The 27,277-nt window shown below is 38.2% G+C and overlaps 1 protein-coding gene across 2 annotated transcripts in view; it reads left to right on the top strand.

The window, feature by feature from the left end:
• The window catches only part of apeh (acylaminoacyl-peptide hydrolase), a 76,782-nt gene that overhangs the window by 22,553 nt on the left and 26,952 nt on the right, over window positions 1-27,277 (top strand). For both annotated transcript variants that reach the window (XM_073072439.1, XM_073072440.1), the window contains exons 4-14: window positions 9,233-9,323; window positions 10,980-11,055; window positions 11,691-11,857; window positions 12,110-12,247; window positions 16,063-16,154; window positions 16,562-16,602; window positions 18,040-18,161; window positions 20,035-20,095; window positions 22,166-22,263; window positions 25,558-25,609; window positions 25,765-25,853. In XM_073072439.1, coding sequence (XP_072928540.1) covers window positions 9,233-9,323; window positions 10,980-11,055; window positions 11,691-11,857; window positions 12,110-12,247; window positions 16,063-16,154; window positions 16,562-16,602; window positions 18,040-18,161; window positions 20,035-20,095; window positions 22,166-22,263; window positions 25,558-25,609; window positions 25,765-25,853 — 1,027 coding nt within the window. The remainder of the gene's footprint in view (window positions 1-9,232; window positions 9,324-10,979; window positions 11,056-11,690; window positions 11,858-12,109; window positions 12,248-16,062; window positions 16,155-16,561; window positions 16,603-18,039; window positions 18,162-20,034; window positions 20,096-22,165; window positions 22,264-25,557; window positions 25,610-25,764; window positions 25,854-27,277) is intronic.

The raw sequence follows: 27,277 nt of genomic DNA, 5'->3' as shown, positions 1-27,277 counted from the left end.
GGTAAAAATTAAATGAAATCCTTAGAAAGAGGTGACAGGATCAGAAGATGTGGAATTCTTGTGGGTAGAGTTAAGAAACTGCAAGTGTAAAAAGAACTTGAGAGGAGTTATATACATGTCCCCGAACGATAGCCAGGAAGTGGGATATTAATTTCAACAGGAAATGGAAAAGGAATATAATGTAATAACAGCAATATTGCGATAGACATGGTGGATTTCATTATGTAGGTAGATTGGGGAAAATTAGATTGGTGCAGGATTGCAAGAGAAGAAATTGGTAGAATGCCTATGAGATGGCATTTTGGAGCAGCTTGTGGTTAAGTCCACTTGAGGAAAGGTAGTTCTAGATTGGGTATTGTGTAATGAACCTGATTTGTTTATTGAGCTTAAGGTAAAGAAACACTTGGGGAACAGTGATCATAATATGATAGCATTGATGCTGCAGTTTGAGAGGGAGAAGATAAAGTCATATGCATCAGCATTACAGTAGACTAAAGGGAATTGCAGATGCATGAGAGAGGAGCTGGCCAAAGTTGATTGCAAGGAGGCACTAGCAGGGATGATGGTAGAACAGCAATGGCTAAAATTTCTGGGGGCAATTTGGAAAACACAGGATAGATAATTCCCAAGGATGAAGAAGTATTTTAAAAGGGGGATGATGCAACTGTGGCGGACATGGGAAGTCAAAGGCAGCATAAAAACAAAAGAGAGGGCATATAATAGTGCAATAATTAGTGGAAAGTTAGAGGATTGGGAAGTTTTTTAAAAACCAACAGAAGGCAAATAAAAATCTCTGAACTATGAATATAAATTGGCTAATAATCTAAAAGAGGATTAAAAAAGAATTTTTTTTCAGATATATAAAGATAAAAAGAGAATTGAGTATGGATATTGGACCATTGGAAAATGATACTGGGGAGGTAGTAATAGGGGACAAAGAAATGGTGGATGAACTGAATAAGTATTTTGCACTAGTCTTCACTATGGAAGACAGTAGCAGTGTGCCAGAAACATAGAAAATAGGTGCAGGAGTAGGCCATTCAGCCCTTCAAGCCTGCACCGCCATTCAGTATGATCATGGCTGATCATCCAACTCAGAACCCTTTACCTGCTTTCTCTCCATACCCCCGATCCCTTTAGCCACAAGGGCCATATCTAACTTCCTCTTAAAAATAGCCAATGAACCGGCCTCAACTGTTTCCTGTGGCAGAGAACTCCACAGATTCACCACTCTCTGTGTGAAGAAGTTTTTCCTCATCTCAGTCCTAAAAGGCTTCCCCTTTATCCTTAAACTGTGACCCCTTGTTCTGGACTTCCCCAACATCGGAAATAATCTTCCTGCATCTAGCCTGTCCAATCCCTTTAGAATTTTATACATTTCAATAAGTTCCCCCCTCAGTCTTCTAAATTCTAGTGAGTATAAGCCTTGTCGATCCAGTCTTTCTTCATATGAAAGTCCTGCCATCTCAGGAATCAATCTGGTGAACCTTCTTTGTACTCCCTCTATGGCAAGAATGTCTTTCCTCAGATTACGGGACCAGAACTGCACACAATACTCTAGGTGCGGTCTCACCAAGGCCTTGTACAACTGCAGTAGAACCTCCCTGCTCCTGTACTCAAATCCTTTTGCTATGAATGCCAACATACCATTTGCCTTTTTTACCGCCTGCTGTACCTGCATGCCCACCTTCAATGACTGGTGTACAATGACACCCAGGTCTCGTTGCACCTCCCCTTTTCCTAATCGGCCACCGTTCAGATAATAATCTGTTTTCCTGTTCTTGCAACCAAAGTGGATAACCTCACATTTATCCAATTCAAGAGTGTCAGAAGGCACAAGTGAGTGTAGTTGCTATTACTAAGGAGAAGGTGCGTGAGAAGCTGAAAGGTCTGCAGGGTGATATGTCACCTAAACTAGATGGACTGTACCTCACTGTTCTGAAGGAGGTAGCTGAAGAGATTATGGAGGTATTATTAATGATCTTTCAAGAATCACTGGATTCTGGAATAGTTCCTTGGGACTAGAAATTTGCAAATATAACCATGCTTTAAGACGGGAGAGAGGCAGAAGAAAGTAAACTCCAACTCATTTAGCCTGACTTCGGAGGTGGGTAAGATGCTAGAGTCCCATTATTAAGAATGAGGTTTCTGGGTACTTAGAGGCACATGATAAATCTGGTGGAATTCTTTGAGGAAGTAACAGGCAGGATAGATAAAGGAGAGTCAGTGGAAGTTCTTTACTTGGATTTTCGGAAGGCTTTTGACAAGGTGCTGCACATGAGGCTGCTTAACAAAATAAGAGCTCATGGTATTACAGAAAAGATAATAGCTGAATTGAAGACTAGCTGATTGGCAGGAGGCAAAGAGTGGGAATAAAGGGGGCCTATTCTGTTTGGCTGCCGGTAACTAGTTAGTATTTGGACCATTTCTTTTCACATTATACGTCAGTGATTTGGATGACAGAACCAGTGGCTTTGTGGCCAAATTTACAATACGGTATAAAGATAGGCAGAGGGGCAGGTAGTATTGAAGCAGGGAGTCTGCAGAAAACCTTGGAATATAGTGTAGAAAAGTGTATAGTCATGCATTTTGGTAGAAGGAATAAAGGCATTTGATTTTCTGAGCAGGGAGAAAATACAAAAATCAGAGATACGAAGGGACTTGGGACACTTTCATGCAGAATTCCTTAAAGGTTAACTTGCAGGTCGAGTCAGTGGCCCGGTAAGCAAATGCAACGTTAGCATTCATTTCAAGAGAACTAGAATACAAAAGCAAGGAGGTAATGCTAAGGCTTTATAAGGCATTAGTCAAACTACACTTGGAATATTATGAGCAATTTTGGGCCCCTTATTTGAGAAAAGATGTGTTGGCATTGGAGAGGGTCCACGAGAAGTTCATGAGAATGATTCCCAGAAAGAAAGCGTTAACATATGAGGAGTGTTTGGTCCTGGGCCTGTATTCACTCAGGTTTAGAAGAATGAGGGGTGTTCTCATTGAAACTTGTCAAATATTGAAATGCCTAGACAGAATGGATGTGGAGAGCATGTTTCCTATAGTGGGTAAGTTTAAGACCAGGAGGCACAACCTTTGAATAGAGGGACATACATTTTGAACAGAGATGAGAAGGAATTTCTTTAGTCGGATTGTGGTGAATCTATGGAATTCATTACCATGGACAGCTCTGGAGTCCCAAGTCAGTGAGTATATTTATAGCAAAGGTTTATGGGTTCTTAGTCAAGGTGTCAAAGATTACAAGGAGAAGACAGGAGAATGGGTTTGAGGGGGATAGTAAACAGGGGTGCAGTGCTTTTTTTTTAGGTGCCAGAGCTGCCAAATTGCTTGCCATTTCCTATATCCTCTCTATATATATGTCACACCCAGTTTGTGTACCTGCTCATTTCATGTACTGGACAACTTCCTTGCCCCATTCGTGTAATGAGCAGGTACACAAATTGGGTGTGACATATATTTATATGAATAGGGCTTCTTATAATGTCAAGCACTAAACCAAGATGAAAGAAATATATGAATTCCAGAGCTCCACAGAAATATAGTGATAGTTAAGACATTAACAAGGTTATAGCCTATCACTACATTTCAGTGTATAACTGGTACAATAAAACATAATTAATTTAATAATATGACAAAGTATTGCACGGTTGCACTCACTAATTATCATAAAATATAATTATCAAGCAAGTAAAGAAAGACGGTGATCATGTATTTTACCAACTTAAAAGTAATTACCTGCTTACCAAATGCCACCAATAAGAAGTTTCACAATAATTTCCACAAAGGGTCAGGTGTAATATGTGTTCGGGGGTCTTAAGCAACTCTTGTCCTGGTGTCATCTGCTGATCTGTGGTACTGCAGCCATGATGTGACATACGGCGCAGGATTCCAATGAACTAGAGGAGGTCCGTGTAGTTTAACAAACATAAGTGCTGATATATGATTTATGAGAATTTTTGAGCGTGTTGTTGTTATTATCAAGTTCATGTGACTAAATCCCCTCTCACACTCGGCAGTACTAATAGGAATAACTTGTGAGCAGCTCAGTAATGGGTGTAAATCTTGGAGGATGCAGTGTCCATGATCCTCCACATAATCTCTGAAGGCATTTATTACAGAGGAAGAAGAAAGCTTAAACCTCTTACAGAGAGATGATATTGCAGCTTCTCCATAATCAGGTGGTATTTCAGCAGGCCAGTTATCTTTATAAAGGACTCACATTTCATTTAGCAGGGATTTATACATACTTTGAGGTTTAGAAGTTTGAGAACCTTTCAAGGATGTTGCCGTCAACATATGGTGCTGCAAATTGTTTATAAGACTAGTAAGAAACTGTAGATAATTAATGGAGACAATTTTGTTGTTGCTTGTTAAGGTAATTTCTCCAAACTCCCTTTTCAACTGCCTGTTGAGCTTCTAGAGTTTTTGTACCAGGTTGCTCTTTCAGTCCGTGCACTGATCTTATGCTCTGTTGGGTCATTTTGTCTGCGTGAACAATCGTAGTAGTGAGTTTCTGTAAACACTCTTGACAGTAAACCAAGTTCATGCAACGTGTCATACATTAGAGCTAAGTCCAATAGAAACTGTTCTGAAGAGAGTCTTTTCAACAGACCTTCATAGGTTTTTCTGTCACTCCCGGATCTGGTTTCACCCTTCATTGCTTTTTCAAAATGAAAACACAGTGCTTCATAATTTTGCCACACTGCTGAAACTGTTTGAAACGAGCTAGCTACTCGCCTGGTGCCCAGAACGGCCTGTTTTGCAAATTTGTTGCTCTAGTTGAGAGGCACATTCAGACAGTTCCTTTTGACTTAGAGGTGATCTACTGTAAACAGAGTACAATTTGTCCATAAATGATTGAAAATGATTTATTCCATGAACTTCTCTCACCAAATCACCTACTGCAAGTTCTAATCTGTGATTAAGACAGTGCCAAATTATCACATCAGGGTAATGTTCCTTGAGAATTGTAGCAACACCAGATTTGACACCAAGCATTGCACTCGCCCCATCACTAGCAAATGCTACAGTGTTCTGTTTCAAGTAGGAGTCATCAAACCCATGGTTATTGAGACAGTTCAATAGATGCTTAGCAGTAGTTGCAGTTTTCTGATCAGGCAGTTCAATTAGATCTAAAAACATAAAATGGGGATCACCTTCCTTATCACTTCCACATTTCAAATAAACTATTAGGGCAGTCTTAATGTTCAGGCTTGTTGATTCATCAATGAGGACAGAAAATTTGCCATTTATCTGCTTGATATGCTGGCAAATTTTCTTTTTCATATTAATGGCTATATGATTAATTATCTCTGTAGCACTAGTGTGGGAATGCAGTCCAATTCCAATTCCAATACCATTTGTTTTTGAAATTAAAATAAGCCAAAGTGATCAGAGTATGGTCTGTCATTCTGAGCTAAATAATGTGCAGAAGGAAAAATTGAACAAGTTGCCTTTAGATGTGAAGCATTCATGGTGTCGCATAAATTTCCAAGAGCATCTTCACTAGCTATATTTTCAACACTTAGAGCAGCAGTGTGAGCTTTTGATCGTTTGTGATCAACAATTTTTTTTCTGAGAGACTTCAGGCGTGTACTTTGATCGGCTCCATAATAAGATACTTGGTACATCTGCCATGCCGATTTTCCAGTGATCTTTAAGTTCTTGAGGCCGTAGCACTTTACGTAGCTAGCCAGCCATCCCTTACTAGCCTTAAGCTCCTTCCTCTCGCTCTCCTCAGCCCCCTCACAGTAGTGCTCTGGAGGCTAAGAGATTTTTCACACATAATTTTGCCGTCAACAGGGTTATGCTGCTGTGACATGTCCTCTAGCCATACACTTAATACTTTCTCAGTCTTTGCAAGCACTTTAACACGAACCAGAGAGACCATTTTTGCCGTTGTCGGGGTAGCACTAACACTTGCACGAATTTCAGCTTCTTTCTGCTTTATTGTGCGAATGCTCAATTTGTTCTTACCGACCTTACGGCCCACTTCAGCAAGCGACATGCCACTTTTCAAAACGTCAAGATTTTTATTTTCTCGGCGAATAATGCTGAAACAATGAATGCTGGAGAGAGACAGAGGATCTGTGAAATGGCGGGAGGCTACAGCAGGGTGTGCTGGGACAACGGGTAGAGCGAGGAGGAATTTCACAAAACAGTCACAGCTCCAGGATTTCACCAAAATGATCAAATATCCTAATGTTATTAGTGGTATTTTCCCCACCAGCCACCAACCCCTCTCCCCAACCCCTGCTTCCATAAAATTCCCTCTATTTAATATGCGGCCGCTGTTACATTCCCCACTTGTTTATTTTGACTTATCTTTACAGAGGTGCCGGAGCGGTGCTCTGGTTGCACTGCACCCCTGATGGTAAAGTAGCCATGATGGAATGGTGGAGCAGACACAATGGGCCAAGTGGCCTATTTCTGCTTCTATATCTTAACGATCTTATGGTCTGTCATTGCATGGTTCATTGAAAACAGTGTAACAGGAGGACAGGCTAATGAAAAAGACATTTAGCATGCTGGCCTTCATCAGTCAGGGCATTGAGTTTCAGAGCTGGGATATGATGTTATAATTGTATAAGCCATTGATGAGGCTGGACTTCTGAGTACTGTAAATAGTTTTGGTCACCCTGTTATAGAAAAGGTACGGTTAACCTAGAAAGACTTCAGCAAAAAAAAAACAAGGATGTTACCAGGACCAAAGGGCCCTAGTTACAGGGCAAGTTTGGCTGAGTTAGAGCTTTATTCTTTGGAATGTAGGAGAATGAGGGATAACCTTACAGAAATTTTTCAAGAGATAAGGTGGTTGTAACAATCTTTTCCCCAGGTTAGGGAAGCCCAAAAGTAGAGGGCATAGGTTTAGAATGAAAGGGGAAAGATTTAAAAGGGACCTGGAGGCAACTTTTTCATACAGAGAGTGGTGAGTATATGAAACAGGCTGCCAGAAGACATAGGTGAAGCAGTTACATTAGTACCACAGAAGAAGCTCTTGTATAGATACATGGAGGAGTGGGGCTTAGAAGTGTATGGCCAAACCCTGAAAATAGCGACTAGCTGGATAAGATCATAACTGGAGAGAAAAGGATGTAAACGAAAAGTTTCTTGTGACATAGACATGATAAGTAGACAAGAATATGAAAGATTCAGTATAATATAGGATCATCCACTTTGATAAGCACAATAGAGATACAGAGGTTTTTTTTAAATCTGTCAGGTGGGGAAATATTGATGGTAAAAGGAATCAAGATGTCCTTGTACACACAGAATGTAGGAATAGCAAGCAAGAAACAGGCAAATGCTGTGTACCTCTTTGATACAGGAGCATTTGAATACAAAAGTCCAAATGTCTTCTGCCATTATATTGACCATAAGGCAAAGGAGCAGAAGTTGGCCATTAGGCCCAGCGAGTCTGCTCCGCCATTTTATCATGAGCTGATCCATTCTCCCATTTATTCCCACTCCCCTGCCTTTTCACCATAACCTTTGATGCCCTGGCTACTCGGATACCTATCAGTCTCTTTCTTAAATACACCCAATGACTTGGCCTCCACTGCCGCCCGTGGCACCAAATTCCACAGATTCACCGCCCTCTGGCTAAAAAAATTTCTTCGCATCTCTGTTCTGAATGGGCGCCCTTCAATCATTAAGTCATGCCCTCTCGTACTAGACTCCCCCACCATAGGAAACAACTTTGCCACATCCACTCTGTCCATGCAGGACTTGGCAGGATCTTATTTGGAGCAGCTGTGTTCCCCTTATCTTGAAAAGGGTATGCTTGAGACAGAGAGTGTGAGGTAAAGGTTCACTAGCCTAGTTTTTCATTTGTGCTATACTGAATGAGGAGTTTTCATGCTTCCAAACTCAAGGTCTGTATTCTCTTGGGTTTGAAAAACTGAAGAGTAATTTCATTGAAACTTACAAAATTCTAATAGAGCTCAACAAACTGGATGCAGGAAGAATGTTTTCTCTAGTTGAGTCATGTATCATCAGCGATCTTAGCTTCAGAACAAGGGGTGGTGTTGTGGTAGCATAGAATACTGGCAAAGAATACAGTGGAATATAGATCAGTTGCAGATATGGACAGAGAAATAGCAGGTGGATTTAACCCAGCCAAATGTGAAGTGCTGCATTTTGGTAGGTCAAATGTGAGGAGACAGTATATTGTTGAGGGCAAGACACTTAACAGTGTTCATGAGCAGAAAAAATTTTGGGTCCAAGATAGCTCCTTGAAAGTGGCTACACAGGTTGATCGGGTAGTTAAGAAGGCAGATTGTATTAGTTGAGACTCTGTTCAAAAGTCAGGAAGTTATGTTGCAGCTTTATAAAACCTAGCTGGGCCACATCTGGAATATTGCATACAGTTCCATTATATGAAACATAGTGAGACTTTGGAGAAGTTGCAGAGGAGGTTTACCAGGATGTTTCCTGGAATATTGGGTATTATGAGAGGTTGGACAAACTTGGGTTGTTTTCTCTGGAGCAGCGGAGGCTGTGGGAAGATCTGACAGAGGTTATAAGATTATGAGAAGCACAGTAGAAAAGACAGACAGTATCTTTTTCCCTGAGTTGAAATGTCTAATACCAGAGGCTATGCATTTAAGGTGAGAGGGGGTAATTTCAAAGATGTGAGGGTAAGATTTTTACACAGAGAGTGGTGGGTGCTTGGAATGCACTGCCTGCAATAGTGGTAGACAGATACATTAGGGATTTTTAAGAGATGTGTAGATAGGCACATGAATGTGAGGAAAATGGAAGGATATGGACATTGTATAGGCAGAAGAGATTAGTTGGCCATTTCATTACTCATTTAATTGGTTTGGCACAACATTGTAGGCCAAAGGGCCTAATCCTGTGCTGTACTGTTCTGTGTTCTATATGTAATGCTTTGCTCGCCACTGATCTATATCGCCAAGAATTCTCCTTACTTCAGTTCTTAATGACCAGCCTCTTCTGCCTATGTCCCTTTGTTCATGACTTTCCCACTAACGAAAACATCTCAACATCTCCCTTGTCAAGTCCCCATCAAATCTTAAATATTTGTATCAGGTCATACCTCATTTTTTTTAGAGTTCAGAAAAATGAGTACAGATCCAAATTATCTGCTATCTTTTTGTGATTCATGCACTAGAACAAGGCAATCCCTCTAAATTTACAGGTTGTGTAGAAATACTTCAGAACTTGTGCTGCAAAATTATTGTTTTACTTTATGTAGGCTGTTGAGCAGAGACTCGCCCTCTGGATTCTTAAAGGCTGTACTTCGAGAACACACAAACAAAAAAGGAGAAGAAAAACAATTTCTGGAGGTAAGTATTATAGGAGCAATTTATTGCTTGTCAAAAAGCCAATTACACTGCAATATTTATTTCCAAATTTAATGTTTATAGGAAGCAGGCCATTCCAGACAAAGGGACTAAATAAAAACTTCCTCACATATCTATAATGATAGTAAAAATCCTTTTCGAGCCTCCATTGTTTTAAAATTATTCTTTGGGCATTCCTAGCTGAAACGTCTATGAGGTTTCATGTTGCTCCAAAGTCTTGTATCAACCTATTGTCTAATGCATTATGAAGATTTTTTAATTTCTTTGCTGCTTTGCTTCCTTGAAATCAATAAGTACAGATTTTTTTCTCCGTCCCCTCTGACTAAGCAAGTGAAAGTGGTCCATTTTGTTTTCCAATACCATTCTTTCATAAATACAAATTCCCTTTCCAAAAGAATTTCCAGTGAAGAAAGTATTTGGAAAAGTTAATAGCATCATAAAAACATTCACACTGTTTCACCTTTATTGACTGTAACTTCCATGTCATGGCACCATAATAGTCTGAATGGAGCATTCATTAGAGGACAAAAAAAAACAGTAGAAATAAATGCTATTGTCACTTTTCTCTTCAAAATCATTCTGGAAAAAGTAGTGTTACATAACTACATTTTTAGGGACAAACTCTGAAGCTTTTAATGCAATTGCTTATGTGTCTCTAATTAGAATACTTTATTATTTTTTTGTAAATTTTATTAATCAGTGTTTAAATAGATAATTTATTTTACTCATATACTGATAACATTGGACAACAAAGATTTTGCTTCCTGAATACTTTTGTGTGTCTCTTATCGATTTTGGGCTGCCAATCAAGAAAATCACCATGAAATGTTCCTATCATGCATTTTTTTTAAAAAATTGCTTGCATTTATTATTTCATATCTTAATTTATGTCAATATACTTGATGCCAAGATTAAGGAAGGCACATTTGGTCCACAAATCACACAGGTTATTAATGACAGGTAATTCTAAGAATTTTGAGCGGGATTGAAGAAAATCGCATGGAAGGCATTAAAGGATATTATTGAAAATTTTCTTGGCAACTGCAGAGCACCAGACTATGTGCAGCTGGTTGACAACAAGCATACAAAACCATGAAGTACAACATGTCTCTAAAGATACATTTTGTGCATTCCCATTTAGACTTCTTCCCTGAAAATCTTGGCACTGTCAGTGCTGAGCATGGTAAAAGGTTTCATTAGATATTGCAGTCAAGGAGAAATGGTATCAAGGCAACTAGAATCCATCACTGCTGGCTGATTATTGTTGGACACTTAAGCAAGAAGCCTCAGAAACTGAGTACAAATGAAAATCATCAACCAAACATTTTTAGCTTAGTTGAACTGTTGCAAAATGCCAACACCATTATACAATTAAATGCGTTATACTCAAAAAAAGTTAAATTTTGTTTCTCCACATCCCTAAGTGATACAAATATATTTTGAAATTATGTTTGTGTTCTGCTTCAAACTGTCTATCATAACCAAAAAACAATTCTGACATAAGCAACAGTTTTGAAAAAGTTTGTTGCCCAGTGTAATGGGTTTGATATTTATTTACCACTAATTATCCAACTCCATTGGATATGTTATCTTGTCCTTTATTGCCTGTATATTTACACTTATTGATTGCTTTCACAGATCTGGAATAAAAACTCCAAGGAAAAGAGCATAAACCTGACTGCACTTGACAAGCATGGCAAAGTGTATGAAGATGGTATGGATTTAGCTGGAAGTGAACAGTTTTCATTTTGTTTATAAGACCAGTGCGTATAGTATATGAACTGTTTGTGGAAGAACTGGGGAGGAGGGCACTTTTCCCCTTTAATAGTTACCAAAATTTTTTAGTCCTAGCTAAATAAAACTGAGGGGATGAGGGAATTGGGGGAGAATGTTGAGGAAACTTTCAGGGGCATAAGCAGGAGCATATTGGCTATTTTTTCAATGATTGTTTATTAAAAAGTAATAGGCAGACTTCTACCTTCCCAGAAAATATAAGTTTTATGTAGCTTACTCCAAATATGCTGACTGCTGGTGTACTGGCATCAGCACTGGACTTTGAGGTCGCAAGTTTGAATCCAGATAGCTCCTTGCACGCTTTTCATCCATGCTGGGTTGAGCCTCGTAAAAAATAGTAAAAAACATGCTACAGAAATGGCAAAAATGCCACCCGATGCACCACAAGGCACGAAAAGGAACAACAGCAACAACTCCAAACATGGGATGATTGCAAGATTTTAAAAATTGCTTAATGTAAAAATTAACTATAAATTAGATAAGAGAGTACTATATTCATTCTTAAGAAGTCTTATTATATTCTTTAATATTATTGCATTCTTATTTTCTCCTCAGATCAATTTGGTTGTCTTGTGTGGTCTCACTCTGAGACTCACATCCTGTACATTGCTGAAAAGAAAAGACCCAAAACAGAATCCTTTTTCCAACCTAAGCCACAAATTGATATGACTGAAGAGGATGAGGACAGCATCAAACCCGAAAAACAGGAGAAGCCTGTGAAAGTACAGTGTCATTCACTTCTTTAATCATTTTCTACTCACTCTGTTTCTATGTCCTGAGGTGATTAGCATATAAATAAAGATTCACTTCAGGGAAAAGTTTCAGGTTTTAAAGTAATATTTTGCTTTGAACTTGAATGTATTTGGTTTAGACTAGCTTGGAGAAAAACAAATGGTGCATATCCAGTAAACTGGTTTTTGGATGCTATGCATAGCTTTTAGCAGTGTTCTAATTAATTGCTGCTTACCTTACAGGGAGATGACTTTGTGTACTGGGAGGACTGGGGAGAAACCCTGGTGAGAAAGTCCACACCTGTCCTGTGCGTGCTGGATATCGAAAGTAGTAACATCTCTGTTCTGGAAGGCATACCTGACCACATTTCACCTGGGCAGGTTTGTTTTTGACGAGTTTATTTTGTGCGATTTATAAGTTTTTGTATTGCTCCTATTGCAGTTGTACATGCTTAACCCACCTCATCTGGTAGCTCATTCCATATATCTACCGCACTCTGTGCACTAAACTTGCTCCTCAGATCCATTTTTAATTCCTTCCCCTTTCACCTTAAACCTATGCCCTCTAGTTGTAGATTCCCCTACTCTGAGGAGAAGACTGTGAATATCTCTGCTGCTCATAATTTAATAAAGCTTGCTTATGGATTTATGTTATACATGAAGAAAATAGAAGGTTTGGTAGAAGATGAATTACACCAGTTCTTCTGTCTGTCACCATGATATATTTAAATTATGGAAACTAGTTTCAATGTAAAATTTCTGCATGCATCTGGAATAACTGCTGCCTTTTGGTGGTAATTTTAGTGCCATGCAATACAGAGATTTTAGTCGTGTTATGGACATCTTTAAGCTGATTTGATCAGCAACATCAAAGCTGACTGCAAAAATTGTTTTAGTTTAGTATTCTAATGCAAACTTTTAAATTCCTTCTTTCAACCTACATGAATATAACAGATGCAAATTTTATGACCACTTCTAATTTATAATAGTCATGGGTAAATAGATCACCAAATAACTCTCCAAAAAAAATATTTCAATCTGTGCAGAAAATATATTTTAACCTGTGCAGAAAAATATATTTCAACCTGTAGTTATTCCTTTGCAGAAGATACTCTGTAGAAGTGTACTGACAAGCAGAATTTCTTTCTTGCAGTATGTTTTCATGTGTCATCAGTGGTTCAGTAGTAATACTGCATCCTCTGAATCAGAAAGCTGTGGGCTTGAGAGTTATTCCAGTGAATTTTAGGCTGCTGTTTCAGTGCTATTTCAAAATAGGTTGGCTTTTTGAGATTGGAGGAAGTGAGAAACCAAGGGCCAGTATCCTGTAGGAAATCGATTGAAGTACAATTACATTAGTTAGAAGAGGAGTCTGGGAATTAAGCCTAGGAACCTTGATGAGGCATCATTATTAAAAATAACATATCTGGTTCTTGTTTGCATTGCTTTGTGGAAGCTACCTGAATAAAAATTGGATTCTAAGTCTGTAAAGTGAATACACTTCTCAGGTTCTTTATCTTAAAAAAAATTCGGAATATCTTGAATGAGCATGAAAAATGTTGCATAAATGCTAATCTGTCACTAATTCGATTGCTTTGGTATAGATAGTCTTGTAACTTTAAACATTTCAGTAAACTTTGAAAATTCTATTTTCAACTTGTTGATGCATAGGAATATTTTTGATCTTTTAATTTTACAGTTTATTAAGATGAGACTATAAGATATCAGAGCAGAAGTAATCCATTTGCCCCATGGTGTCTGCTCCCCTGTCTTCTCCCATAACCTTTGGTGTCCTTACTAATTAAGTACTATCAACTTCCACTTTTAATATACTCAATGACTTGATCTCCGTGGCTGTCTGTGGCAATGAATTCCACAGATCCACCACTCTCTGAATAAATAAATTCCTCCTGTTCTAAAGAGATGTCTTTCTGTTCTGAGGCTTTGCCCTCAGATCCTAGATGATCCCACTATTTGAAGCATCCTCTACATGTCCATTCTGTCTAGGTTTTTAATATTCAATAGGTTTCAATGAGAGCCCCACTCCCTTGTTCTTCTAAACCCCAGCAAGTATAGATCCAGAGCCTTCAAATGCTCCTCATACATTAACCTTTTCATTCCCAGCATCATTGTTGTAAACCTTCTCTGGACTTTCTCAAATGCCAACACATCCTTTCTTAGCTATGGGGCCTGAAACTGCTCACAATACTCCAAATACGGCATAACAAATGCCTTATAAAGCCTTACTTCCTTAAAATATTGATCATCAGGGAGCAAACACGAGGAAATCTGCAGATGCTGGAAATTCAAACAACAACGCACACAAAATGCCGAGACTCTTCTTCAGGACTAGATGAAATGTCGACAGCGCTTCTCCCTATAGATGCTGCCTGGCCTGCTGTGTTCCACCAGCATTTTGTGTGTGTTGTTGTTTGATCATCAGGGAGACTGGTTGACACTTTGCTCTATCTGAAATCTGACTTAAGTTAAAGACTTTTCTGGTTGCAAAATTATTCTATTCTTTGCATCTTCACTGTTGAGTCAGTGTATTTGATATTTGTACCATTTTTACTTTGTAACTTCCAGCTATAGCAAATGGTTCTGCTTGAAAATCTAATAAATAAATGAAGAAAACAGGTTGGAAAGGGTTTGAAAGTTGAAGTTCAGATTCATTTATTGCATTCCTTGTTTTCAATTTTTTAATTTAGTTATAAAATTGTACAGCCCAAAACAAACCTAGTCTAGGTAGTCTCCTCATAACTGAAACAGGTAACTTTCTATTTACTCTCATTTGTGCCTTTTTCCAATGCAGTGATATCCTTTCCTATATCGTAGTGACTAGAACTGTACATTTTACTGCAGCAAAGGCCTAGCCAATGTTCTAAAATTTGTGTAATATCCTCCCTGTTTTTATATTCTTTGCCCTGCTGGTGAACACAAATATTCCATATACTTCTACGTAATCTTATCCTCTGACTTCTACCGCAGAGTCCCTCTATTCCACAACAATCTGTAGAATTCTACCATTCATTATGTAAGTCATACCCTTAATAAATCTCCCAAAGTGCGTCACTTCATTTTTGTAGGCATTAAATTCCATCTCCTATTGCCTTTCATATCTTTCCAATACTGTCCTGTAATCCAAAAATATTCTATTTATCAACAACACTACCAATTTTAATATCATCCAAAAGCTTACTAATAATATCTCTTGTGTTCATATCCAGATTATTAATGTACATAACTTATTAAGGCTCTCAGAAATGATCCCAGTGGAACAACACTGGTCATAGGTTTCTAATCACATAGCACCTCCACCATCGTCCCATGCCTCCCATTATTGTTCCTATCCACACCTTGTGGTGCATGAGAACCTTGCCATTTCTTTTAGCATTTTTGTCAGTTTTTTTACGAGGCTGAGTTACTAGCTCGACGCTCAACCCAGCACGGATGAAAAGCATGCAAAGAACCGGGGGTGTGTGGGGGAGGGGGAACTCAAACTCGGGACCACTCGCCACTAAGTCTGGTGCAGATGCCACTTTACCACCAGGCAGCAATGTCTCCTATTAGTAAGGCAATTTTGTATCAGTTTTGCCAATTTTCCCTGGGTTCCATTTGGTCCAACTTTTTGGAGCAGTCTTCCATGTGTGACCTTGTCAAGGCTTTGCTGGTCCACTCAGAATACATCAACCACACTACTATCATCAGTACACTTCATTACCTCTTCAAAATTTCAATCAGGTTACTTAGGCAGATCTTCCCACACCAAAGCCATGCTGATTACTTTTGCTTAAGCCAGGCCCTTCCAAGTGCAGATTAATTGTATACTTCAGAATGTTTTCAGTATATTCCGTGGCAGTGACGTATATCTTGCAGGACTGTTGTCATTCTCGAATAAAGGTTCCATATTTGCTGTCCTCCAATTGTCTGGAGGTTTCCCTGTAGCCAGAGAAGATTTAAAAATCTTTGTCATGGCTGCAGTTATTTTTGCCTGTGGCTCTGATGGTAGCAGTTTAGTTTTACTGTACAATATTTTTAAACTGTATTATGTAACTAAATAGAAACTTAATTTGTTGTGCTTTTTTTTAATCAAAGTCCTCTTTTCTGACTGCTCCCTCTGTATTAAAAGGAACCAAAATAATCTATTTTATAATATGCAGCTTTTATCTCCCCACACTCATCCTGTGTTTGTATTTCAGGCTTTTTGGGCTCCCAATGATACTGGCATCGTATTTGTTGGATGGGATCATGAACCTCATCGTTTGGGTCTCGTGCACTGCACCAATAGAAAGTAAGAAATTTTTAACTACAAAATATGTAAAGTAATTGAGTTATCTACTTGCAGAGTTATCACCTCGAATGCTAGTAAGCTGCTTAGAACAGATAATATTCACTTATTTTCCTGGCATTTGTTGAGCCTACTGTTCACACCAGGACATCAGTTGGTCTGCTGAAACTAAACTTAGAAAATGAAGATAAATCATATTTCCTGCTTCTGATTTGTTCTCAAGAGATCTCCTGTAGAAAACTGCCCTCCGGCCAAATAACATCATCGTCCACAGTTTTATGATTTAAGATTCGGCTATTTGGATGGCACTGACGATGACTGAGAGCATTACTAAAATGATCATTTCTGTTCGGCATACAGGAGCCTTTGGCATTTTTGGTTTAAATTATTCTTTTGATCTGATATTTTAGGTCTGGACTGTACTATGTAGATCTGACTGGTGGCAACTGTGGTAAGTGAATGCAGTTATGTGAACTATTTTTATTACCGTCTTCATGCTGTTTAACTGCTCTGATTCCATAGAGATGTAATGAATACTTGGAGGCAACTAAAGTTGTGATGATGGAATATATTGAAAAAATGGAACTTTGTACTTTATAGGAACAATAGAATGATCTTATAAAGGTGTATAAAATCATGAGGACATAGATAAGGTGAATAGATTCAGTTTTTTTTTGCCTGGGGAATCAAGAACGAGAGGACATATGGTTAAGGTGACAGTTGAAAAATTTAATAGGAACTTGAGGGCAACTTTTCTTTTACACAAAGGGTGGAGTACGTGAAATGAGCTTCCAAAGGTATTGGTTGAGGCAGGTAGAATGACAACTTTTAAAAGACAGTTGACAGGTACATGCATGGAACATTATGGGCCAAACGCTAGTGAATAGGACCAGCTTAGATGGCGCATTTTAGTTGACATAGACAAGTTTGGATGAAAGGCCTGTTTCTGTTCTGTCCTAACTTTGACTCTAGTAATCTGTTTAGTTTAACTAGTTATCAGTTTAACTACATCAAAGCCTTAATCCCCAGTCAGTTCAATTGCTGAACAAAAACTGATGATGGATATTGCACTGTTTTTCTAGAAAATGGTGACAAACTTTTATACTATTTTGGATATCAACTTCATAAAATATAATGTCATTGAAGTAATGCTGTAAACATTAAGCTGTGTAGCAAATAGATATTTTTAAGGCTATAGACTTGAACAGTATAATCAGTATCTTGCACAATACTATGCATTGATGTGGATACTCAATGCATTCTTAAGTTGGACCATAAGTCACATATATTCATGGCTTAAAATGTCTACATGCTAAAATGCTCTTCATTGTATATCTATAGAAACTTTCAAGTCCTTGATAACATAATGTACCAAATCTCCTCAAGCTTCCAGTGAAGTAGAGTTACTGGCATGCCTTTTTTTGATTGCACCAATATGGTGGGGCTAGGATAGAGCCTTTAACATGTTGAAGCATAGAGGTTAAAGCTGTTCACCCTTTCCACCACTACTCCCTCAATGAGAATTAGTGGATTTTCTGTCAACCTTCCCTTCCTGAAATCCACAATTACCTAGTCTTGCTAAAATTTAGTGTAAAGTTGTTACAATACGACTCAGTCGCTGATTACTGCTTGTACACCTGCTCATTGCCATCAGAAATTTCCCAGTTGTCATCTGCAAATTTATAATATAATTTGAGTTGTACTTAGCCAAACAGTGATGAGTGTAAGCAGTGTGCTAAACATGCAACCTTGGTCGGACCTGGAGAGGCTGCTGCAACCATGCATACTCTCATCTTGCAAGCCATGACTCAGAAAATCTAATCTGATGCTTTTTGAAATCCAAATGTTGTTTATGTTCAAGTTTTCACTCTGTTTCTTTTTTTTCCAGTGCAACTTTCATCTCAAACAAATTCTGTTTGGTCTCCACGACTTAGTCCTGACAAATGTCGAATTGTCTACTTAGAAGGTGATGCAGGTGGTCCGCACCACCAGTGTAGCAGACTTTGCATGGTTAGTATTTAAATGAAAAATAGGTTACAAAAAAAAATTCCAAATAAAAGATCATTCAGTCTCAGGGGTGGGTTATTTGTACAAGTGGCATCAGCATCTGTTGCTAAATTATATCTTAGCAAGTAATTATATGGAATATGAAAAGAATGCAGAGATAGCAGATAGGGAACTCCCAAGAGCCATTTGTAGTTGAATGCTGTTGTTGATTAGTTTCCTTTGTAAATTTCTGTGGTGTTTGCATATTTGGATCTTTTTTAATCAAATATGAATTTGTAAAATTTAAATATCTGGTGAATAGTAAGTGTCTTTTGACTATTCTGTGAGAAACATATTTTCTCTTACTCAAAGCTTTCTGTACCACCAATCGATTTTCAGTATCATTTTGTAAAATGGAGCTTGGGGATAAAAGGCTGAAAGATTACATGTGTAATCAATCTAGACATTGCCTGCAGACAGATCCAATAGATGAAAACACAATTCTAATACTTAAACATTGCCCTTCTCATACATGACCATTTAAGGTTTTAATTGAGGGTTAATGGCCATGCAGCTCTCAGAAGACAGATTATTTAGTTAACCATTTTAATAAACTTTTGTGCCACAGATATATTCTTTTTGTAGCTTTATTGCTGGCTGACGAAGTTTTACAGGGCCATGAAAGTCTGGAAATGTGGAGTAATCAATGGGAAGATGTTAATAATATGCCAATTGTGTTGTTTAGCCTGTTGGAGAACCTTAACGGCTCTTAGTAACTTAGCAACACACACAAAATGCTGGAGGAAAACAGCTGAGCAGGCAGCATCTACGGAAATTAATAAACAGTTGATGTTTCAGGCCGAGACCTTTGATCAGCACTGGAAAGGAATGGGGAAGATGCTAGAATAAGGTGAGGGGAGGGGAAGAAGGACAAACTGGAAGGTGATAGGTGAAGTCAGGTGGGTAGGGGAAAGGTGATGAAGTAAGAACCTGGGAAAAGATAGATGAAAAAGATAAAGGGCTGGAGAAGAAGGAATTTGATGAGAGAGGAGAGTAGAGAAAGGGAAGGAAGAAGGGCACCAAGGGTAGGTGATAGGCAGGTGAAGAGAAGAGGTAAGAGGCCAGAGTGGGGAATTGGTAGGTGGGAGGGGAAACAAAATTACCAGAAGTTGCAGAAATTGATGTTCGTGCCATCAGGTTGGAAGCTATAAAGTGTTGCTCCTCCAACCTGAGAGTGGCCTCATTGTAGCAAAAAAGGAGGTCATGGACCAACATGTCAGAAAGGGATGGGGATAGGAATTAAAATGCTGGCCACAGGGAAATCCTACTTTTTGTGGATGGAGTAGGGTGCTCCACAAAGTGATCCCCCCAATCTATGTTGAGTCTCACCAATGTAAAGGAGGCCGCATCAGGAGTGCTGGATACAGTAGATGGTCACAACAGATTTGCAGGTGAAGTGTGCCCATTCATCTCTCCACTCTCACCTTCATTCAGGGTCCCAAAGTGTCCTTCCAGGTGAGACAACACTTCATCCCCATCTGCATTTCCTCGCCCAGTATAAAGTAAAATGAATAATACAAAGCCCCATCTAATCTGGTTAGTCCAAGATTAACCCTAGAATGAATCCCTGTTAGGTTGAGTGCAACACAAAGAGAAAACATGGACCAATAATAAAGGCAAGAGGGCCAGGTTAAAATGGCACTTTCTAGTGACACTGAATCTCCCATATTGAGAACAGTAAACACAAGAAGGATGATATTCCCATCAGCACAAACTGACTCAAATTTCATGGCATCAGTTGGCAGTTAACAGAGAATTAGAAGGGACTTTGTCTTTTTTTCAATACATTAAGTAAAAAAAAGACGACAATTGTAACCAAAGTACTGTTCTTTTTTAGTATGACTGGTATACAAAACTTACCTCCACTGTCGTGGATATTGTGAATCGACCAGATGAAGGTAATTGAGGTTTTAGCATATTGATTCAATCGTGCTTTGAAGTTTCAATTCTTCGGTGCAATTAGATTTTGCTTATTGCAGTCACATTTATATTTCCAAATTGTCTTGTCTTTCTTTGATATACTCTGTTCTCTAGTTGCTGTTATTTCTTGGAACATGCTTCTATGGATAAGTAAAAATTCTAAAAACAGACAACATATGTTGGACTAATGGTTTTCTTACAGTGAGAAGAGGGATTAATGATTAGTTTAATTTGCTTCCCAATCAGGACAACTGAAGCTGGCAGTTGTCTTGTCATCTGTAAGATTACACTCCAAGGATTGGATATCAGGCCTTCTGGTCTCTGTACATCATGGTTATACTGGATGGCATTCTTCAACCATTTATCCATTAGTCTTGTGTATATACTGGTATTGGTCCTATTTTAGTCATTTTAAGAAGAAAATTGTACAATATTTTCCTCTTTTTTTTACTGTCATTCCATAACTCTTAATCCAGAGTTCTTTCCTCCTAGGATGACTGTGGATTTTCATTGGAGGTGTTTAATATATGAATCAGTCTATCTGCACAGCTCTTTATAAAAATAGATGTAGGAACTATGACTCAGGAAAAATCTGTCTCTAGTTTAATTCTTCTAAATGACTTAGTGTCTTTCAAAAATTGAATTATATCATTGTTCAGGGTTTAATTCTGGTTTTTACATCACAATATTCAAAATTTTATACAGTGGATTCCAGTTAATTAGTCTGTCAGTTAATTGGGACAGCCACTTATTTGGGCCAACTCTTAAAGAACCAAAACTAATTGAGAAAATAGCCAAGATACTCTTTGTTTACTTGGGACACTATGCTGCTTAATTGGAAAAGGTGATTTGCTGAATGGTTTCTAACTAGCGTCAGTCACGTGAACTTACATGGCTGTTAGACACTACACTGTGCTTAGAGTGAACAGTTTATAAACAGTGGCAGTTACATGTGTTTGCAGAAAGCAGAGATTTTTATCACTGATAGTTGGCGAGAAATAAACAGTAATATAATTTAAAATTGTTGTGCTCACTGTGGTGTAAGCTTGGAGCTGTCAGAAACAGCCAGGAATGAAATTGAAACAATTTCAATACTTCAACAAGTTAAGAGCTATGAAGAATTTGGAGGATGCATTTGTCGAAAGCATTATACGAAGGCAGTCCATTAGCTACACTAAGTGTCTGAGCTAATTTTGTTCATTTACAGTCAATGTAAAGAACATGACAGTGAAACCTATGTGGGAGAGTTTTTGAAGTGGAAAAGATGTTGCAATTGGACAGTTCCACTCTCAACCTCAGAAGACCAGGTCCAGTGGTGCAAATTGTCGTCATAAACTGAAATCGTTCTTGGTTGTAATGGATAACCATAACTTTTTCTGTGCCCTATCATGCCTTTCACTCTCCATGAAGTGGTGCAGATCCGCCTTCTTGGCCATTACATCTCATTGTTGATCTCATCCACCCAGTCTGCTGGAACTGACTTCACATTTCAGGACAGGCACGTTCATATTTCATTTCACTGGGTTATAAGGCATGCCAACTACCCTCACCTGGTTTAGCCCACCTGTTGAAGCAGTGTACTGGGATGTCGCTGTTCTCACATGCCAACAGCTACTTAGGGTCACAGGTGAGAGCTGAGTGTCCACTGGGGACCAAAGATGAGTGAACTGCCTCAGAATGGACATAACAACTCATTTCACCAGAGATACTACCCCTCCTTGAACACCCCATACGCAGCAATGATTACTTGAATTCATCCGTCGATAACTGTTAGGAACTAATACATAGTTTTATAGTACTGTTGTAGCATTGGTACTATTCTAATTTGTTCTGTATTTTATTTAAATGCCTTATTTGTTACTCAATTAAAGGGTAGTTTGTCTATTTTATATCTTTTTAACTATTTCCTTGAAAGTTCAGCTGATTGGGGCAGCAACTTAATTTAGGCTCTGATGTGTCCCAATTAACCAAAATCCACTGTATGATGAAAATAATACAGAAAATTTGTGATGAATAATGGCCATTTCTGTGTGTACAATATTTTTCAGATGGTTTTACTGGCATTTACTCTTTAGCGCTGGCACAGAATTGTTGGGCTATGGACAGTCAGCGGGTTCTCATTGATACACCTCAAAGAAGCAGAAAGGTAATTTGTCAAAAGTTGCAGAGTATCAATGGTGTTGCTTTGAAATAAATTAAATGCAAGAAACATGTTTTTTATTGAAATTTTAATGAATGATATGAGCTAGTTGGTTTTCAAATGTATCTTCATATACTTGCAGCTCTATTTTTGCCATTTCCTAATCAGTTAAGAAGACAGAAATCCTGCTCTAAGTTAATTACTAAGAATCAAGGGACCCTTTAATTCTATTATTTTGGTTTCTGATTACCAAAACAACTACCGTAGATTCCGGACTACAGAGCGCACCTGATTAAAAGCCGCAGGCTCTAATTTTAGAAAGAAAATCAATTTTGTACTTGTACAAGCCGCACCGGATTTTAAGCCGCAGGTGTCCCACGTTGTAATATGAGATATTTACACAGAAAGATATTACACGTGAGGATTTTTTAACTTTTAATTAAATCCGTATGGTAACATAAACAAATACATATTGCAAATGCTTTTTTTCGAACCGTGCCTGTAACACGGCTACTTTTAAATATACATACGTATCGGTAACACACAAATTACGTTGCGTATACTTTTTTACTGAACAGTGCACGAACAACATTCCAATATCTCCTAACGACTGGTAAAAAAATATATACTGCAGCCTACCAGGAAAAGTTATTGATCGCCTTTAACTTAAAAGCAGTGTTCTCGCGCGGGTCTAATGCGCTCGCCCCCTCCTTTCCGTTTATCGCAAACCGGTATTTTCCCCACAAGACGCGGCGAAACCGGATGTGACATCATAGCATCCCGGGATGTAGTACAGAAAACAAATATACTTAAAACACTTCTAACTTTAACTAGAAAATACTAACAAATGAATTACTAAGCGAAAATATTATAAACTAAATAACTGCCATAAAGGCAGCACAATGCTTTTCTTCGAGTGTTTTCCATGTTGATGAGGGTGAGTACAAATGACTGATTTACAATAATTTAATTGTGAAAGTGCGCTTGATTTATCGTACAATTTCATTGGACCTCTGTGAACTACTCATCAATTTTATTGGTCTACTGTTACGAGGCAAAATGTTTTTGGCGGCATGAAAAAAACCATGCATTAGCCGCACCGTAGTAAAGGCCGCAGTGTTCAAAGCCGTTCAAAGCGTGGGAAAAAAGTAGCGGCTTATAATCCGGAATCTACGGTATTTGCTTAATATCCACGGCTTCTGGTTTACTGATACAATTATGAAATTTAAGTAGAAGTCTGTCAGAGTTTGAGCAGTTGCGAAGGCTTGGGGACTTTTCATTTGTTTATTAATAACTTGTCAAGTTGCCTCAGTGATGATTGTCATTACCAGTGAGCAAGGAAGTTGTAGGTTCAAATTCCATTCCCAATAATCGACAACACAAACCTTAGTTTTCACTGCTGTGTAAAAACTGAAGGGGTATGGCACTCTGAGATTTGATGTTTTGAACGATGCCACAATTTCACTCTAGTGTGGGTATAAAATATTGTACAAGATTATTTCATTGAAGAGCATTCAATTTTCTCCTGGTGTCCCAACTAATATTTATCCCTCAATCTATAAAGCAATGATCTGTTCATTGTCAATTTGTTGTTTGCTATACACAAATTTTCTGCTATGAGCTTTGTGTTCTGTGGTCTTTAGAGGCATTCATGACTGCAGGTCTTTTTGCTTTGTTTAAGTATCTTTGTGTTGAATAATAGTGAGAATCACTGCAACGCTTTAAGGATACTTGTATCATCTATCCTTTTGCATCCTGTTGGTATATTGTAGTCAAGTGATGGCCCCTTCCATCATTATATGGCATTGATAATCTTTGACCAATTTGCTGTTAGGTGCATTTGAGCAATTTCATGTTGAACTCATTGAGGGTTCTCAAGGCCTTTACATTTATACAAGAGCATAATTCTATCAAACTTTTATCCAGAGGTCCAGATTTATTGAAAAAGGTGAAGTGTTCTATTAAAAAATATACATAGTCTTGTGATGGTGGTTGACTGTTCAGATTGGCACTGAATACAACGAAGCAAGTTCTGTTACAAGCAGAATTTTGTAAGCAGTCTTGACCTTGTGGGGGTGGCTAGCTACTTCAGATTTTTTTTTAAATATATTTAAGTTAATGGCTTGCTTTTGAATTACTGAGAGCAGATTCTTGCATTACCTGCTGAAATAAATTCCAAGAATTTAAAGAGAAAATGTCTATTTTCCATTTTTCACTTTAAAAGCTATCCTTGTTCAGGGGTTTGAAGGTACAATTTAATGTCAGAGAAATATATCCAATATACATCCTGAAATGCTTTTTCTTCACAACCATCCACAAAAACAGGAGTGCCATTGAATGACAGTTAAATATTAGTCCGCACGTAAGCGGCAGCAAGCAACAATCCCCCCTCCCCCCCGCTGGCAAAACAAAAGCATTAGCACCACCACTGAGCACTCAAGCATGAGCAAAGCAAAAGCAAAGACAAAGACTTGCAGTTACCCCAAAGATTGCGCGTTTCACCCAGTATTCGACATACCGCAGGTTCTCTCCGCAGGGAGAAAGAAGTGTCTCCATTTTCCTAGTGAGCGGGGAGACATGACAAACAACTCGCTCGTTTGCGATTTTAAAAGTCCGTTACGTCGCTTTTTTCATGCTCTGTGCCTGAAGATCACAAAGATCCCGAGTCTCCTGGCACACAGCAGATATCCCGACTCCCCCAACAACACATGGGTCTTTTGTTGTGACACTGACCTTCGATCCACCCGTCTCCAGAGCCTCGAGATCCTAGGCTTCCAAATTCGAGCCGGACTCTTAGGCTGAGCTTTTGGCATGCCGAACAGCGGCCAGTTATGGAACCCCAAGAGCGGGTCCCATTCCTGCAAAGAACCATAGTCAGCATGCAACTCCAGGTCAGGGACTTTCAAAAGAATCCTGAAAGGGAAAAATAGAGATATTAAAGATGGAAATAGAGCTGTTTCTGAAGATGCAAGCAAAGGTGTCGCCGTTAGGTGCCATTAACCCTCCTAAGCTCTGTCTTCAGGGTAATTTCTATCTTTCCAGTCATATTTACAGAGATATATCTGACTGCTCCTTATATCTGTGAATCCAGTCCACTTCAATTATCTTTTCCATACCCCTACTTATTACAGCCATATGAAGAAAGCCACAACTTCCTCAGTCCCTACTTGCTAATTTTTCAAAATTATCATGATTAGTGTTTAAACTCTTGCCATAATGAATAGTTTTAAACTCAAAGTAGAATGATTAAAGCCCTATTTTGCAATCCATCTACATCCTAATATTTTGAATTTTTCTCAGGAACTCCTCGTAATAAATATTACAACAAGAAATGTGACATCACTTACTGGTGGTAAGTTTCTGTGTTCGCAGCATTATGTCGTTTATCTTCAAATTTATTTTACATGTTATTTGTACTTTGGCTGAAGCTTAATTGCTAGATTTTCTGTTCATTGCCCTGTGTGTGAGGGGGTAGGCTTGTCACATTTTCTGTATTTTATATTGCAGGTTCAGACAGTGGAAGCTGGAAGCTGTTGACAGTTCACCAGGATCTGATGGTGGTCACATGCTCATCCCCTAACTGTCCACCCAGTTTGGTAAGAGAGTTTTTCTTGCTGAGCTTGCTTTGAACCTTCATAACCTTCTGTAAATGATAACCCATTACTTTATCTTGTTTGATTGTGTGTTGGGGATAGTTCATAGAGATACGGAAATTGACATGAACACTTCTGTAACTCTGAAGCTCTCAAAATTTAATCTTTTTGATCTTTGATGCTTCATTCATCACTTCTTGTTCCAAAATGTTATAGAGAATAATGTATGTTAGAGAATAAGTAAAGCAACAATCTTACCTTGTGATTAATTATCACATACTGTTGAAGTGGTTTCTTCTTTTGCAGTTGAGTTAATATTTCACGCTCTACAATTATTTATAATGATCTTATTCAAGGTTGATATTACTGTTGGAAGTGTAGCCATGTCTGCCATTACGTTAGGTTATTTCATTCATCCAGATATATGCTGAGTGGAATGATTGTAACTTTTTTTAAGATGCAAGACTGAAATTGAGAGTTTGTTCCTAACCATGGACCATGTTCATGCTCTACTTGAAACTCTTCTTTGAATGATAAATAAGTCAATGTAAGTTATATGAACTCTGAAGCCTCCTCTACCATTCAGTAACATTATGTCTGAACTTCTGAATCACCTAGTTTTCTTCCTGACACCCACCCATTATTCCTGTATCCCTTGATACTTAGGTGTCAAAAATCTGTGTAATTAATTTTTAAATAACAAATGTGAATCTAAAATCCTTTAAGATTAGAATGTGAAATGTGCTTGAAAAACATTTGTCTATATTCCTAAATGACTGATCATTTACTGTAACAATGGAAGCTTTAGTTTGCAAAGTTCTATAACCCTATAAAGTTCTTTCAATGAAATTATATCTCATTGTATACTATAGAAAAGAAAAGATATTTAATGTCTTAATCTCTTATCCCAAGAATCTTATCTGCAGTCCCTTTTAGGGTAGGTATAACTTAATTTAGCTAAGGAAACATAAGATCTATATAGTAAATCAGGCAAAGATTCACCAGGGGTATGCATATTTGCAGCAAGACTATTATTCAGAATGTAATCCAATCACAATAAGCAAATAATATTTGCCTTGCTAAGTTTTGCTATGTTAATTTTGTAATACATGTACAGTGACATCAGCATTTTCCTAAATCATAATCACTCTCATTCTCACTCTGCTTTCTGTCTGTTAAAGGTTCTTAATTCCTCATTTTATGATTTGACTGCCAGTTGCTTGAGCCGTAACTCAGTGTAACAACCTGTATTCTGAAAAGTATCCACTGCTTTCAGCCTAATTACTCTTACTGTTATACAGTAGCTAAACTCAAGTTGATCCTTTCAAACAATGTTGTAAAATCATGTTGACTGTGCCATTTCATATTAATGATTTTCCAAGTGCCCTGGTGTTATGTCCATTTTACTGATGTCAGTCTGGTCTGTT

The sequence above is a fragment of the Hemitrygon akajei genome, chromosome 19 (assembly GCF_048418815.1).
Source record: "Hemitrygon akajei chromosome 19, sHemAka1.3, whole genome shotgun sequence".
Taxonomy (NCBI): domain Eukaryota; kingdom Metazoa; phylum Chordata; class Chondrichthyes; order Myliobatiformes; family Dasyatidae; genus Hemitrygon; species Hemitrygon akajei.
This window is presented reverse-complemented; position numbering and strand designations above follow the sequence as displayed.